This window comes from Pempheris klunzingeri, chromosome 3, assembly GCF_042242105.1.
Source record: "Pempheris klunzingeri isolate RE-2024b chromosome 3, fPemKlu1.hap1, whole genome shotgun sequence".
Taxonomy (NCBI): domain Eukaryota; kingdom Metazoa; phylum Chordata; class Actinopteri; order Acropomatiformes; family Pempheridae; genus Pempheris; species Pempheris klunzingeri.
Window position 1 is genome coordinate 26,892,152 of NC_092014.1, and position 17,245 is coordinate 26,909,396.

General features: G+C 43.4%; 1 protein-coding gene across 1 annotated transcript; it reads left to right on the forward strand.

Moving 5' to 3' along the window:
- The first annotated feature begins 94 nt into the window (after positions 1 to 94).
- On the forward strand, positions 95 to 17,206 carry LOC139222723 (collagen alpha-1(XVII) chain-like). Its single transcript, XM_070854570.1, has 49 exons — positions 95 to 122; positions 554 to 1,000; positions 1,131 to 1,178; positions 1,266 to 1,319; positions 1,409 to 1,456; positions 1,607 to 1,747; positions 1,946 to 2,044; positions 2,447 to 2,512; positions 2,611 to 2,691; positions 2,912 to 2,962; positions 3,280 to 3,441; positions 3,588 to 3,668; positions 3,769 to 3,813; positions 4,777 to 4,899; positions 4,989 to 5,291; positions 5,406 to 5,456; positions 5,538 to 5,564; positions 5,691 to 5,717; positions 5,819 to 5,881; positions 5,974 to 6,076; positions 6,161 to 6,225; positions 6,416 to 6,451; positions 6,547 to 6,600; positions 6,813 to 6,884; positions 7,101 to 7,163; positions 7,552 to 7,623; positions 7,765 to 7,791; positions 7,873 to 7,908; positions 8,584 to 8,619; positions 8,752 to 8,868; positions 8,975 to 9,076; positions 9,176 to 9,247; positions 9,642 to 9,692; positions 9,829 to 9,891; positions 9,982 to 10,041; positions 11,823 to 11,840; positions 11,930 to 11,980; positions 12,357 to 12,401; positions 12,665 to 12,703; positions 12,863 to 12,997; positions 13,111 to 13,233; positions 13,816 to 13,938; positions 14,034 to 14,117; positions 14,225 to 14,371; positions 14,490 to 14,630; positions 15,730 to 15,879; positions 16,251 to 16,331; positions 16,602 to 16,646; positions 17,116 to 17,206. The coding sequence occupies exons 1-49, from the start codon at positions 95 to 97 to the stop codon at positions 17,175 to 17,177; spliced, it is 4,218 nt and encodes a 1,405-aa protein (XP_070710671.1). The 3' UTR covers positions 17,178 to 17,206.
- Positions 17,207 to 17,245: the final 39 nt, after the last annotated feature.

Here is a 17,245-nt window from a genome sequence, read left to right on the forward strand (position 1 = left end):
AAGTGTGTTGGAGCAAAGTGATGATCTATCGTCATATGTTGCCACTAGAGGGAGGTAGAGGGCCGGCAAGCGTTTCTATTAGACAAGAAGTAGCATGGCCCTGGGCAGCACCAGCAGCACCAGCAAGAAGTATGTATAGTTTAACGAGTGTAATATATATGAGTGTCATAAATCAATCTCATTCAGGAGTGGAAAGACTTAACGGTATAGAGGCATGCTCAGGCACGTTGCCAAGACAGCAGAGGCGAACCTGGGGAATGTTATTTAATAAGAAAAAAAGCTGAAATGGCTTTTACTTTATAGGTCAACCATTAACTTTGCTTGTAGAGTCTTGTAGTTGGATTAAGGCAATATATATTGAATGATATAAGCCCCAGTGGGCAAGTTCATCAGTGTCATCTGAGTATTTGATGAGAGCTTTGATAAGATCTGAATTTTAGAGATGAAAAACATCAGGATGATATTCTAAAAAAAAAAATGTTCACTGTAATTAATCTTAACGAAGCGGTAAATCCTCTCCTCCTTTCGTTTAATTTCATTTCTTCTCCTCCAGGTGATCTTTCTCTGAGTGCGGAGGGGTCAGGTAGGAGAGCTGAATCAGGAGACTCAGTTCTGATCACATCCAGCAGCTCCCACGCCGCCGGCACCGGTGGATCCGGGGCCAGTCGCATCAGCACCACTGCTCCAGGAGCTTCCTCCGCCGTATCCGCAGGTGGAGGGGGTTCAGCAGCTTCAGGGGTGTCAGGGGTGTCAGGGTCCAGGGCTGCCGGAGGGGGGTCCTACAGCATGTCCTCTAGTTTCGCGAGTGGTGTCAAAGAGGGAAAAAGGGAAGGGGGTCTAGGTGCTGTGACGGTTTCAACAGTGACAAAGTCCAGCTACAGTTCAGGAGGATGTGGGGAAGCGAGGAGAGGATCATCCTCAGCAGTCACTAACTCACCTGTTCCAAAAGAGAGGAAGAGTGTGACCACCATGGCAGCAGCTCTCTCAGAGGTCTTTGACGGTTAGTCATAGCTCAAAGGTTCAGTCGTTCACACCGTTTCACTGAACTGTCTGGTCTTTTTCACAGTGTTTGTAGCTTGAACAAGGAGCCAGCAGCACTACTTGATCTTTATTTTGTCTCCATGTTTCAGAGAGCTCAAGCACAAACTCTTCTCCAGAGTACAACAGGAAGGAGTACAGTAAGTTCTACTCCAATCTCAGATCATACTCTGGATTGTGCAAATGTATTCAACCTGCTGATCGATTGGTTTTTTTTTTTCTACCAGCCACAACAAGTGCAACTTCAAGTCTTGCCACCAGAGGGAGGACTCAGAGCAGAGGTACACTGAAGGCTCACACACACAACACACATCAGAGAATTCTGACCTTCATTAACCTTTAATGAACTTTTTTTTTTCCTGTTCCTCAGAGAGCGAGATCAGAGTCAGGCTTCAGAGTGCTTCCCCTACAGCAAGTTGTGAGTAACACTCCTCATGGCCATTTGACTTTCTTTTTGCACCGTTACAGAATTTAATCACGAGATATCGTCAGTCTGAACTTGAGGTGAATAGCGACTGCAGACAGACTGCTCCCCTGCTCCATGCCCACTGTCACCTCTGCTTTGCAGGGACGGAGCTGGGTGACGTGAAGCGCCTGCTCAGAGGAAACTCCATCAGCACCAGCCCCACTCGGTCCCCTAACAACACGCTGCCCATCCCCCGGAAGGCCAGCGTGGAAACCAGGACTCTGTCTGAGAGCTCCAACACAGGTTCCAACAATCAGCTGTCATATCTGTTATCTTTGAGGATGATGTTGAAACGGGTAACAAGGTGCTGAACGAAGTCTTAGATCTTAGTTATTTTGTTTTTGAATGTTTTCCATACCAGAATATGTCACGTGTGATTGTTCACAGTATATGTTCTGCATTCCCTCAGTTTTAACCTTTCGCTTGTCTTTCGCCTACTAGATCACTATGACAGCGTTTGGTCTGGAGGTTTGAGCAGCAGCTACGGTTACAATGCCAACCCCAACAACATGTCCACTACCTCCACCCTTTACCAGCCAGGTCAGTCATATATTACAGCAACCTGTTGCCAGAGAAAGTAATTACAGATGTAAAATTATTGTAACTGACCTCAACCTCAGTTAATAGTTGTAGGGTTATACCCTAGCAAAGGGGGCTGTATGCTTTTCTTCTGTTTTCCTTTATTTCTACCAGTACAGTGGGTGTAAATGTAAAAGTGAATGTAGCATAAGCAGTAAAAAACAGCATGAGAAAACTCATCTGAGGTCTGTGGATCATTAGGCATCATTTCAGAGGAGGGCAGGTCAGTACTGCTGCATGGCTAAACACCTCTTCCTGAAAACATGTCTTTTTGTGATTTGGGTGAACTGAGCCTTTGAAGGAACCACTCGCTAAGCAGGTTTTATCAACCAAAAAAATCCTCTGCTCTGTCATTTACAGGAGGAGTTCAGAACAACCTGACACTGAGTGCTCCCTCCATGACCAGTGGACTATCTGCTAGCAGCACTGGTGAGCCTCTTCCTGTCATGTCGCAGCCCACTGGGATTTCACATCCTTTGGTTTGGCACTGATGGCATATCACCATGTCGTTTTTCTGTCTGCCTCAGTTCCCGTGTATGGCCTTCAGAATAACCTGGCCACCTCCAGCTCCACTGCCTTCTCTCCCACTGGAGCCAACCCACATATCGGTAAAGCAGTACAGTCAAAAGTGGGGAAAAAGGGAAAATGTTTTAGGTTTCATGTTCAAATGACATTTTATTTTGAGAGCTGTTGATAATGAACCTAGAATATCACGTCAGTTTCGCTCAAAACAACTGCTGAATGAGCAACCACACAGATCTCAGAGATGTTCAGAAGGTTTCTTCTTTTAGAAATCGTGTATTAATGCCTAAATGTTTGTCTCTTCAGTTTATGGTGTGCAGAAAAATGTACCTGGCACTGGAATTAGCACAAGCACAGGTGACTGATTTGATCCACTCGCCTTGACATTCATGTTCAGCCTCTTCTGTTAGACAAAACAAACCCGGTACAATATAGCATAGCAAACAGAATGATCTGGTGTTGAGGCATATGACATATGATTTAAAGAAAAATAAACCATAAATAATTGTCTTTTCAATGTCTTTAATTGTTCAAAATATCTTAATCACATAGACATTACAGTTAAGTCAGTTTTTACTCTTCCATCAAATTACCGGGGGCTAATTATTCACAGTGCACTCAGTAGGTGTTCATTATATTTGACTCTTTAACGTTGTGTTGTTTGTTCGCCACAGTGGGACCCAGCAGTCCCATTAATGACGAGGCCTCGGGCAAAGACTTTAAGTTTGTGCTGATAGAGAAAGAGAACGTGCCCGTCAAGAAGGAGACAGAGCGGCTGATCATGACCAAAGACACAGGGAAACAGTTCATGTCTGCTGCGCCTCTCAGTGCTGCTGGTAATATCACGTACAACTGCTGTTGCCTATATTACCGACATTGCTGCTCATCTACCTGCGTTGCTGCTGCCACTTTAAAATCACCAGAGATGCATGCTTGTTAACCATCAGCGGGAACACACTGTTGTGATTGTTCTGTCTTGTAGCCACCTACTCTGAGGACTCGCTGAAGAGAGAGAAACAGAAGCAATCATCCAGCACAATGGAGGAGGAAACTGATGGTAAATGTAGACATACTGTACATCTTATTGGTTTCTAGATTCATCACATATATTAGATTTCTTTTTCCGCATGTAATTATTTGCTATTTTATTTCTTTAAAAACAGCTGCAACTGTAAAAGCTGCTACGAAAGACAAAGCCACCTACGCAGGTACTGTACAAAGTCCCATCTGTACTTTTCTATATATACCTAGGTTTACAGTCACACCCTGCAAGACCCCCACCAAAAGCTAGATTCACCTCCTTTCTAAAATAGTTTACATAAGAAGAGTTTTAAAAGGTTAAGTGTTAATTCACTATCATCATTTTCTTTTATTTATATAATTTTTAGTTTTGGTATGTTAATATACAATAATACATTCGATAATAATAATTTGGTATACATCGGAACTTTCTGATAAAGTAATGCAGAGTAATGCTGCCTCCACCCTATGCCATTTGCATAGGGTGGAGGTCATGGTGGATGGATGCATCAAACACAGGAAAGTATGTGCATCACTTACATATGAAACTGACATCACGTATGTAGCATTGTGTACGTCATGTACATAGTGTTAGTTCACTTTTATAACGTACTTATAATGTACTTATTTGAACTCTTTTCCTAACTATCCAGTAGTTTAGCTCCTGAAAACAGGAGGAAAGAGCTATAATAATAATAAAATCTGACTACCAGCACCTATTAAGCCCAATGATTAATATGCTGTTGTCACCATGACTTTGCTAGGTAACCATGCAGGGCTTAGTCCAAGGAAACAAAAAAAACAGTCATGATATCATCATGCCAGTGTTCTTATGCTCTGCTTGGTGCCAGACTTTGGTGCCAATTTCATTTAAATTTATGGGAAATGCATGTAGAAAGACACTAAAACCCAAAATATCTTTCCGGTACGACCTTTGGTGAAGAAATGCCTGGACCAAATAAAATCTTTCAGAGAGGAGAACACTGGCAGTTTTGTGTACATTTATTTACATGCTGTTGAGTTTCTGTACAACCAGCTAAGTTAAGCCAATCGCCTCCTAGTGTGTTTCCTAAAATGTCCAACTATCCCTTTTAAAAAATTTTGCAAATTAGGAAATATGTAAGAAATCTTTCAACTATTTTGTTTCTCAGAGATCCGAGAAGATAAATCAGGCTTTGGCTTCTGCTCCTGCTGCAGCTGGTGGAAGTGGCTGCTCGGCCTCCTGCTCAGCCTGCTCCTCCTCCTTGGCCTCTTCTTCGGACTCATCGCTTTGGGTTAGAGATTAATCTCTGGCAGCACATTATTTACCTTCATAAGGGTCACTGAAGCTGATCTATCCATCGTCTCATCTCTGTCCTCACAGGTGAAGAGGTGAAACGTCTCAAGAACCGTGTTGATGCTCTGGAAGCCATCACTGGCACTGCGTCAGCCAGGTCCAGCCGCTTGTCTGCCTCCTCCGGCATCAACATCATCGACCCCCTGGACTCATCGTACATTGAAAGAAGTACATCTGGGTCCACCCTTACCCACTCTGAAAATGTTATCAACCAGGGATCTGCAGGGCCAGGAGCAGGCGCAGGGAGCGGGCTGGGACAGGACAATGCTGCCCTGCAGAGAGCTGTCCAGCAGCTGGTCAGGGCTGAACTTCGCTCAGGTGCTGTAAGAGGTACGGGAATATATCGCACTGGTCAGTTATCCTCACATGACCTCATAGACCACCCATCCTTTAGTGAAACAACCTGGTGGACATTTAAATATGATCTACTTTTTCTACTTTTAGAAACCCTTGCATACTCACTGAAAGGGGACAGAGGAGATCCTGGACCTAAAGGCATGTTTGCACAAATATCAAGATAATTCGGAAGTTGGTATTTTGTTGATATCCATCATAAAGCTGGCTGTTTCTTTACAGGTGATCCAGGCCCACTCGGACAAAAAGGTGAGGAACTGTGCTGAATATCTATGTGTATTCAAAATTGAATGAATATCAAATGTCAGCAGTGTGCGATATAAGAATCAAGCTCTGTCAACTGGAACCAACGGTTTATAAATTGATCTGTTGCAGGTGAAAGTGGCTTTCCTGGCCTGCCAGGTAAGACTGAGGGCAAAAGCAATCAATCAAAGCTTTTCCATGCCACTGAGCTGACAAACTCACTGCCTGATCTTTCCCCACTCAATATCTTATTTGTGTAGGTCCTCCTGGGCAGCTGGGTCACCCAGGATTGGATGGACCAAGGGGACCAAAGGGAAGTGCAGGTAGACTTAAGTTTAGATAATTTCCAATCGTTCTCTGAGGATTAGGGGACACCAGGAAAAGAAAACATGGATCTTTCCCCCTTTGTGAACAGGTGAATCAGGTCCAGAGGGACCACCTGGCCAGCGGGGCCGGGAGGGACCAATGGGCCCCCGCGGAGAAGCTGGACTACCAGGTTTTGGAGAGAAAGGTAGAAAACGATTATGCTATGTGCCCACGTTGAGTCATGTAAAGTTACTCGTTGAGGTTTTCAGCCTTTGACAATGACACGTGTTTTTGACAGGATCTCAAGGTGATCCAGGACGTCCTGGTCCTGCTGGTGCTGCTGGACCTGTGGGACCAAAAGGTAAGGTCATTATCTATTTCTGGGTAAGATGCAAATGTTGCTTTTTAAAACAATATGCAAGCGTCTCAAGAAAATTAATTTGCACATATATAATGAGTGCAAACCATTGTCAGGTTGGCACAGAGGTTATGGTCAAATCCTTGCATTATGTTACATACAGCCAGTATGGTTTCTTCCCTGTTTGATTTAGGTGCCATGGGAGAGCAGGGCGCGGTGGGGAGCCCTGGTAAAGATTCCATTCCACATGATTTTCATATTTTGTCTGTTCTTTGGCGCTGATTGGCAGATGTGAATTAGGTGGGTTTTTGTATTTGTGTGCAGGTCTTCCAGGTCTAAAGGGTTTCCAGGGTGAAGCAGGAGCTCCTGGAGCGAAAGGTACCTTTTCATTTCCATGGCTCACATATAAATTAGAATACACAGATTTCTGTGCGTTTAGAAAGACCAAAACTCACAGACATGATTAGGTTACTACGTCTTTGCTGAACAATGATTGATTGGGTAACTACAGTGATATAAGTAACGCTAGCTTTTATCAACTTCGACCAACTTTTTGGTTGCTCTTTTGACTTTTTATTGTTTAAATGAAGGTGATCGAGGAACACCTGGGTTGCTGGGATCCAAGGGTGACCAGGGAGAGAGGGGACCACGTGGCCCAGTGGGTATGTCCTGGAACAACTTTATATGGCAATTACATTTTTATTCAGTTTAACACAACACAAACGTATTCATTTAATTTGCATAAACATTACATAATTCACAAACATAAGTTACGGGTTAGTAAGTCAGATTCAAAAAGTCACTCTCATAATAATGAGCTAGTCAGATGTTAGGAAAAAGGGTTTTGATTTTGATTGTTCTTGTTTTTATGTTAAAAGGTGAACCAGGACAACCTGGACTGCAAGGCCCTGCTGGACCAAAGGGATCTAAAGGAATTGGAGGTGAAGGGAAAGCTTCACAATAGTAGTAAATGATAACATGACATTAATTAGATGTCTGGAGAGGACTGCCTCATATCCCCAGTCAGCTGAGTTTATTCTAATGGCACCCTAAAGAAATGACAAGCTTGAATAAGTACTGACATGTCAGTTACTTAGATGTAGAAATGTGTGACCACACTGGCAAAGGAAGTTGTACATAGATGAAAAGTACATAAGAACTTTCAGTGTGTCAGCAGAGTGGTTTAATGATGCTACAACACTGCCAGATCATGGGTCTATTCATTTAGAAATGGGCTGTATAGCTTCAGAGGTCAGACATGCAGGAGAGAAGAGATTTATCACCATCACCACCACCATCTGTAAAGCTGAATCTCTGTCTGAACTGCAGGTGACACAGGTTCGATGGGACTTCCTGGTGTGAGAGGACCACCTGGACTTCCTGGAGATATTGGTCACCCAGGTACCACAACACTGTCCAATTATCCAAACATAATCAGTTGTGGTGTAATCAATTGGATTTGTCAAATAGCGACAGAGGAATTTTAGGTAGCTTATTCTTGATTGATTGCACCGAAATTAAAACCACCTTTTTTCCCTCCAGGCCTCACTGGGCTTCAAGGACCCCCGGGTATGACAATATACACTGCAATTAACTCATTCACTCTCCTTTTGTATACTCAAATATTTGTTTTCTGATCCATTGCTACAGGTATTGCTGGAAATCCAGGACAGCCTGGTGGTAAAGGTAATGGCCAATTTCTTCTCTGCTGCAAAGGTTAACAAATGTAGCATGTTAGCATGCAAGCGTTTGCTTGTTAGCACTAAACACATGCAGCTTAGGCCCAGGGGAATGACATTACGTTTGCAGGCATCATGGGTTTGCCTTTAGGGCTTTCTGCCAGAAAGTGGGGTGATGTAGTACACAGAGCGACAAGGTCGACGTAGGGAAGAGGTAGTGGTGGATAAATGGTTCAGGCACAGGACTTTCACCTGATGGGCTCCGGCGTGAAGCCTAAAGTGAATGTTGTCCTTTTATCTTACATGTAGTTGACTTCATTTTTTCAGTTTTGTTTTTTATTATTTTTTGTTTTTGTTTTCAGCGTCAATTTGGTTAAGTTTAGGCACCAAATGGACTTGCTTAGGTTTAGGAAAAGTTCATGGTTTGTGTTTAAATAATAACTCAACACAGACTCTTTGGTTTCACAAGGGACACAAACAGCAGTAAGCCTTTCTGGCAGGCAGTCCTGAAGGCAAGCCTTTCTCACATGCATGTATCACAAACTTAAACATTTGAACAATAGAAATATTGACCTGTTGATGGTGCTGAATGAATAGTCAGGGGAAAGCTATTACGGTTTATCCTGTGGGGACCAGAAATGTCTGTACAATGTCTGTAATCTAAAATAAAATTGTGTTTCAGGTGAACCAGGATTACCTGGGAAAGTTATCATGCCGAGTAAGAACAGCACTAACACTTACACTTACTAATTAAAAGCACCAGCAGAATGTACATTAGTTTTGAGGACGTAAGGAAACACAGTGTCTTGCAAAGTATAATTGATGTTTGCGTGTCTCATTTTGTTTCTAGTTGGCTCCGATAGTGTGACCATCCCTGGACCTCCAGGGCCTGCAGGGCCTCCAGGTCCTGCTGGAGCCCCTGGTCTGTCTGGTCCCATTGGCCCTGCTGGTACCCCAGGACAGCCTGGTAAATCCAAACTCTTGACACATGTTAAGCATCTGAGATGGATCAACTGTTCAATGGATTATTTTTCCTGTGATTGAACATTGACAAAACAATTTAGGTCCTAAAGGAGAACAAGGAGAGAAAGGAGAGAAGGGAGAAACGGGGCAGAAGGGAGAGCAAGGAAAACCTGGCGAGCCTGGTATCAGTGTCACAAGTTCAGAAACTGTCAGTGCGACCCAAACAGGCAGTGAGTGCCTCTTTATTACTTGAATTGTCCAGCATTTACAACATTACACCCATCTACATCCTCTGTTTTCATCTCTAACAGAACTTTCTTCAGTGGCTGGACAGCCTGGCCCACCAGGACCTCCAGGGCCTCCGGGCCCCACAGGTCCTCAAGGTCCTCATGGTATGTCCAAAGTATCTTGTAGAAATCAAATGCGGGGCGACTGTGGCTCAGAGGTAGAGTGGGTCGTCCCTCAATCGGTGGTTCAATCCCCGGCTCCTATGAGTTCGCATGTCAAAGTGTCCTTGGGCAAGACACTGAACCCCAACTTGCTCCTGAAGCATGGCTTCAGTGTGTGAATGTGTGTGAAAGTCTCCTCCAACTTAGATTCCTCCTGTATGAATGATGTGTGAATGTGTGAATGAGGATGTGATGTAAAAGAGCTGGTTGAAATGACTAGAAAGGTGCTGTACAAATACAGACCATTTACCATTTACTTCCAAACAAGCGGGACAGTGGCTTACGTCAAACTAATGATTATTCAAATGTTGCTGTAACTCTTGTTTAGGTGAGTCTAAACAGGGTCCTCCAGGACGCAGAGGTTCTCCCGGAGAGCCAGGTAAACCACTTGCATTATAAACAGAGAGACAGATAGATCATCAGCATATAGAATGAGTGTAGAAGTAGAATAAAAAGGTTGATTTTTTTACCCTCTTGCTTTAAATTGATCTGTGGCTATGTTGCTGTCATCACAGGCATTGGCTTACCTGGACCTCCAGGAGAGAAAGGAGAACCTGGCAGTTTTGTACCTTCCTCAGGTTGGTGACTGAAATGAGATGTGTTGTAGGTCTTAAGACAACTGCACACATGCCGTATTGAACCTCTGCTGTCTCTGCTTGGTATCCTAGAAACCTTTTTCGCTGGACCACCAGGACCTCCAGGACCCCAAGGCCAGCAGGGCCCAGAAGGTAGGTTTGACAAATCAGATGTGTGTGCTTCACTCTTACATAGGACTATGTGTGTGTGTGTGTGTGTGTGTGTGTGTATACACTACCGTTCAAAAGTTTGGGGTCACCCAGACAATTTTGCGTTTTCCATGAAAAGTCACACTTTTATTTATCAAATGAGTTGCAAAATGAATAGAAAATATAGTCAAGACATTGACAAGGTTAGAAATAATGATTATTATTTGAAATAATAATTTTTTTCCTTCAAACTTTGCTTTCGTCAAAGAATGCTCCATTTGCAGCAATTACAGCATTGCAGACCTTTGGCATTCTAGCTGTTAATTTGTTGAGGTAATCTGGAGAAATTTCACCCCACGCTTCCAGAAGCCCCTCCCACAAGTTGGATTGGCTTGATGGGCGCTTCTTGCGTACCGTACGGTCAAGCTGCTCCCACAACAGCTCAATGGGGTTGAGATCTGGTGACTGCGCTGGCCACTCCATTACAGATAGAATACCAGCTGCCTGCTTCTTCCCTAAATAGTTCTTGCATAATTTGGAGGTGTGCTTTGGGTCATTGTCCTGTTGTAGGATGAAATTGGCTCTAATCAAGCGCTGTCCACAGGGTATGGCATGGCGTTGCAAAATGGAGTGATAGCCTTCCTTATTCAAAATCCCTTTTACCTTGTACAAATATCCCACTTTACCAGCACCAAAGCAACCCCAGACCATCACATTACCTCCACCATGCTTGACAGATGGCGTCAGGCACTCTTCCAGCATCTTTTTAGTTGTTCTGCGTCTCACAAATGTTCTTCTGTGTGATCCAAACACCTCAAACTTCGATTCGTCTGTCCATAACACTTTTTTCCAATCTTCCTCTGTCCAATGTCTGTGTTCTTTTGCCCATATTAATCTTTTCCTTTTATTGGCCAGTCTCAGATATGGCTTTTTCTTTGCCACTCTGCCCTGAAGGCCAGCATCCCGGAGTCGCCTCTTCACTGTAGACGTTGACACTGGCGTTTTGCGGGTACTATTTAATGAAGCTGCCAGTTGAGGACCTGTGAGGCGTCTATTTCTCAAACTAGAGACTCTAATGTACTTGTCTTCTTGCTCAGTTGTGCAGCGGGGCCTCCCACTCCTCTTTCTACTCTGGTTAGAGCCTGTTTGTGCTGTTCTCTGAAGGGAGTAGTACACACCGTTATAGGAAATCTTCAGTTTCTTGGCAATTTCTCGCATGGAATAGCCTTCATTTCTAAGAACAAGAATAGACTGTCGAGTTCACATGAAAGTTCTCTTTTTCTGGCCATTTTGAGAGTTTAATCGAACCCACAAATGTGATGCTCCAGATACTCAACTAGCTCAAAGGAAGGTCAGTTTTATAGCTTCTCTAACCAGCTAAACTGTTTTCAGCTGTGCTAACATAATTGCACAAGGGTTTTCTAATCATCCATTAGCCTTCTAAGGCAATCAGCAAACACAATGTACCATTAGAACACTGGAGTGATGGTTGCTGGAAATGGGCCTCTATACACCTATGTAGATATTGCATTAAAAACCAGACATTTGCAGCTAGAATAGTCATTTACCACATTAACAATGTATAGAGTGTATTTCTGATTAGTTTAATGTTATCTTCATTGAAAAAACAGTGCTTTTCTTTCCAAAATAAGGAAATTTCTAAGTGACCCCAAACTTTTGAACGGTAGTGTATATATATATATATATATACACATACTCCTTTGAACCTCTGCTTCATAGAAATGTTCTTTCATCTTATTATTAACTGTCTTTAGGTGCCAGAGGACCACAAGGGTATCAAGGTGAGAAAAATACAAACCAGTGCATACATCATAATGTTTAGAAACTACATACATATCGGTGGCTTACTGTATTGTTGATTTTTTTTTAGGTGAACCAGGTCAACCAGGTCTTCCAGGGAGTCCAGGGGAACCAGGTGCTGGTGCGTGAATAACTTTTACATAAGATTGATTTTTACAAAGTGTAAAGATTATCTATGTGGGTCTTGCATCATGTATGATTTGTATTTACTGCTATGTAGAAAAACAAGTCAGAAATAGAAAGGGATAGTTTGTATTTTTTGTTAAGCAGGTGCTTACTTTTCTATGAAAAAAATGACCAAAGTAAGGTTTTTAAGTTAGAGAGTAACAAAAAATCTGAAGCACAAGATTCATTTACTCAAAAAACCTCCAGAGCTTTCACTCACATCTTGTAGCCAGCGGAGTTTGTTCATTTATTATGGAGATATTTCAGTGTTCCATCATGAACCTCCAAGATCTCAAGATTTCAGATCAAACAGGCTTTGGTTTTCATGCCAGGTCTCCCAGGTCAGCCTGGACCTAGTGGCCCTCACGGTTTACCAGGCTCAGAGGGGCCTATGGGGCCACAAGGACCTAAAGGTAAACCCAGCCAAATGTTCCTAGTGACCTTCTTTACATCCTCTTTTACAGACCTGTTACAAAATCCTCTTCATTTGAGTTTTTTGTGTTACTATACAGGATTTAACCATAGTGAATTGTTACAAACACTTCCTGTCTATTCTGTCCCTCTGCCCCCATGTTTTCTTTTATTCAAAGGTTTGTCACTCTTACTGTTTACTTGTGTTTACTGTTTACAGGCGAGGCAGGAGTCCCTGGTGCGCCAGGAGTCCCTGGAATATCCAGTGGTAAGATCATTTAGCAGTATTTATAATAGCAGTTATTATTAGTAACACAGTAACATTTAATGTTAGTAACATTAAAAAAGAAAAAAAGTTTGCTAATCTGCAATTTGAGTATTTTTTCTACATGTACTTTTAATTTGAGAATTTGTGTTGTTGTACCAGGTGGCTCATACAGTCCCGGCCCACCAGGCCTACCTGGGCCACCTGGTTCACCTGGTTCACCTGGTTCACCTGGAAGAGATGGAAGTGGATCTGGGTCAGCTGATGTGGGCCAGTATATTGCAGAGTACCTTCAGAGTAAGCTATGTATTTATTTAGGTTTTGGTTTATGGACACTACTATCAAATGAAACAAAGCACAGTCAAGCTGTCTTAGTCATGTGATGGAGACAAAATTGTCTTGACATGCAGGTGGTGGCGTCAGACAGTACCTGGCTGGACCTCCTGGGCCCCCTGGTCCTCCAGGGGCTGCGGGGCAAGCAGGGGATGGGTTGGTGGACGATGTGGCCAGCCGAGTTTTAGCCTACATCCAGAGTATGACCAATCACATGATAATGTCATTCCACAGAGTGCCTGTATGTGAAATTCTACCGTTTTTCCAACAGTGGTGAAAACCCTCTATAACTTATCTATTCAGGTTCCAGTAGAGGATATGATGGGCTTCCTGGCCCTCCTGGTCCTCCGGGTCCACCTGGCTCCATCTCTGTCAATGACATCATCAGTCTATTACAACGTAAGTCTCATTTTCAGGCGGTTAAAATCCCCAAATTTGAATCAAATCAAATCTAAATAATTTCTTCACCATTTTGTGCAGTGGATCGTGTCGGTGTTAGCAGGGTTTCTGGATGAATTGCAAACGTCTGAATCTGCCATGCTTAGGCAGTAACATTCAAATTCAGATACATCTGCTTTGTTTTACGTCTGTCCAATGATCTGTGTAGGGGACATCATGCCAACTAAAAGAAAGATGGCCATGTGGTATTTTGCTGCTAGCCTTTGGTTATGTCACAGCCAACGAGCTTTTTTTCAAAAAAATCAATCTAATCAATGTGCGGTTTGACATCCAGCATAGTAAGGGAGACTATTTGACAAAGTCTATCAATTATTTGTGGCCAGGAGAGGAAGTGAGGAGATATGTTTCTGGTCCCCCCGGTCCACCGGGACCTCCTGGAGAAGGCGTCAGCAGCTACATATTCAACACCCAGGAGGTGGCCGAACGTGTGCTCGGCCTCATGAATGGTGAGTGGTACAGTTGGACTCACAGCTTACCTATTAAACAGTGTTCAGTTGAGAGACCATGACTGTGATTGACTGTGGGTCCTGTGTGTCACCAGACAGGGGGGTCTTAGGGGTCCCTGGACCTCCTGGACCTCCTGGGTCTCCTGGGTCTCCTGGGTCTCCTGGAAACATTTTATCAAGTAAGAAACACAGTAAGAACACAGTAAAAGTAGAGAGTCTATTCTGAAATAAGTAGATCTAGTAGCATTGTCAAGCTAACAGATGCTAATTTTGATTCTCCAACTAGCTGGGTATGAAGCACTTGTGGGCCCTCAAGGGCCTCCTGGTCCCCCAGGTATCACTGGTCCACAAGGTCCATCTGGACCAGCAGGTCCACCAGGCCCACCAGGATTTGGAAACTACATCAGTTCAGACATTCATGACTACCTCCAAAGTGAGTTGGACTGATTAGAGACTGATTAGATTAAAATGAGTTTTGTCGTTTTGTTTTGAGGAATTCTTCTGAAAAAACACACTAAACATTTTGTTTGCCTCCACATCTGTTTCTGAAGGTGTCGCCTTCAGAGGCCCACCAGGCCCTCCTGGCCCCCCTGGACCTGAGGGGCCCCCGGGTCAAATACATGGACTGGTCTCCTACGCCGAGCATAGCAATAAAGGCGCTCTCAAAGCAGAACGACAAGAATACATCAATAGTGAGTTTAAAGGAATACTTCACCAAACTGTAGAAAGTTACAAAGTGTAGCTGTAAAGATAAAGTGTATGACTTGGACTCGAGCTTGGGCTTGAGCTAATTCCTAGTCCTAGACTTGTTGAAAGGCACGAGTCGGATCTAATGATAATTACATACGTTTTGGGGAAACTTTTACTGTATACAAGGTGGACTAGTGTTGTAGGCAAAAGACCTTGACATGCACAAGGTTTACCATTAACAAGCATCCAAAACTATCACTTTGAGTGGTTGATTAAGGAGCATTTTCAACATAGACATTCACAGAAATATCACCGAAATGTGAATTAAATCATTCCTCACATTGTTATGTTGTGTTGTCTACAGGTGACGGTTCGAGAGGGGCTATGTTCGGACTTCCTGGTCCACCAGGCCCTCCTGGACCCCCAGGACACAAGGGAGAGCCAGGCGTAAGAGGCTGGAGCCTGGATACTGGAGACTACTCCAGTATGGCTGTCAAAGTAACTGATTACATCAAAAGTAGGTGATCTAGAGGAACCACATCACAAATGTTCTCACTCTGAGCCTTGCTCTCATTATTACAGTATATGGCCTACTAACGTTACTGTCCTCCACATGCAGCCCATGGCCTGCTGCGTGATGCTGTGAGAGACTCTGAACATGTTGTCCAAGGACCTCCAGGACCTCCCGGACTTCCGGGACCACCTGGACATAGCCGATTGTTTAGCTCCCGTGAAAATGTGGTGGATGTGGTGGACCACATCAAATGTATGTCAATATGAGCTTAATGTGCTTTTATAATTGAAGGGTTGCCATTAAGAGGAGCCCCATCATGACAAGCTGCACCTGTGTCCGTGCTAACTGTGACCATGTTGTCAGTAGGACATAAAAAGAAACTTAGCTTATGTCAAAACATGTTCAACTGTAAAGAAAAGCACATGTTGTCCTGTGCTGGTTGTCTTCAGAGCTTACGGAGAAAAGCTTGGCTGCTTAACCTTTTATACTCAAAACCTACCATAATGGCAAGAGGCTGTGCTCATGATACAGTGGTACTTAGTGAAAACAGCTTTCACTGTCATCACAGAGTATTCTCTCTTTTGCAGCCCACGGTGTGCTGCGCGACATTGTGAGGGAATACAACAGTCGTGTGTTCCAAGGACCCCCAGGGCCACCGGGCCCCCCAGGTCCCACTGGATACAGCCAATGGTTTGGTTCCCATGGAAACGCCACAGATCTGTTGGAATACATTAAATGTGAGCAATGGTCCCATGATGTGTCAGATCGCAAATCATAAAACAAAGCAGTAGAGGTACCGGCTGACGCTGCTCCTCACCTCGTCTCTTATTTCCAGCTCACAATCTGCTTCGTGACAACCACAACGAACGCGCCATCCAAGGGCCGCCGGGGCCGCCTGGCCCTCCAGGCCCCCCCGGATACAGCCGATTGTTTGGTTCCAACACAAACGCCACTGATTTAGTGGAGTTCATCAGAAGTAAAGAAGCAATTACCAATAAAAATGTCACACACACCGTTTTCCCATTCACACGAAACCAGACAAAAAAAATCTTTAGGGCGTGAGCTCGTGTCAGCATGACTCATAACAGTTAAATCTGTCCTCTGACAGCATATGGAGCCATCGTAGGACCGCCTGGGAGACCAGGACAGAAAGGGGACGGGGGATTCCCTGGGCCTAAAGGAGAGAGAGGTACATCTAAAAAGAAAATGGAAATAAAAAGAAAGAAGTGCAGTTTGGAATGAGATTTTAACAGATTAACCAGTGTGACATCTTTTCTAAAACATTAGACTTTTCTCAGTGTAAAATGTAAACAAGCTGACATTTTTACAGTAGCTTCTTTTGTATTATAGAATAATAATATCATAGTATAATGACATAGTAACTGTTAGAGTCACATTTTGTGTTTTGTTGTCAATAACCAACTTAAAATTCCAAACGCTCTCCTCTGTGTGGACACAGGGGAAAGAGGCCTTCCTGGGCCCGAAGGACGCCAAGGAGAAAAAGGTAACTGAGGAGCTCTTCATACACGGAGAACTGATTTAGCTTGATGTAATTGACTCAAGCGTGGATTTTTCAGTCCTGCTTCAAGTTTATCTGCATTTACTGTCAAAACAACAGAAACCTTAGACAAGATAGGTGTTCATGTAATTATGATTTTAGGTGAGAATAACTCCGTTTAGTTACAGCAAAATCATCAACATCTGTGACAGGGCCATGCAGCTAATCTCAGCTACAGCTGCATGATCAGCACTGAACAAATCATTTGAGCTCTAACCATAGTTTTGACTCAATACTCAGGTTGGCTTTTCAAAATAACAGCGCAGCGTTATTGAAAACAACTTCATTGAAGATTAACAAAATAATAGACTGTTTTTTAAGGACAAAGTCGGTCGAATGAGCATTAACAGGCTAACGAATGATATCACACCAAAGCCTGTCACATCAAGCAACCTTAAAATGTTTTGTTTTTCAGGAGAATTCACACTGACTAAAAGAAGGAGGAGGGATCTTGGTGTTCGAGAGCCGCGTCACTGAAAATATGGAACTATATGCAGGGAAATATATGCAGATTGTCTGGTGTGTATAAAGTAAATATACTGAAA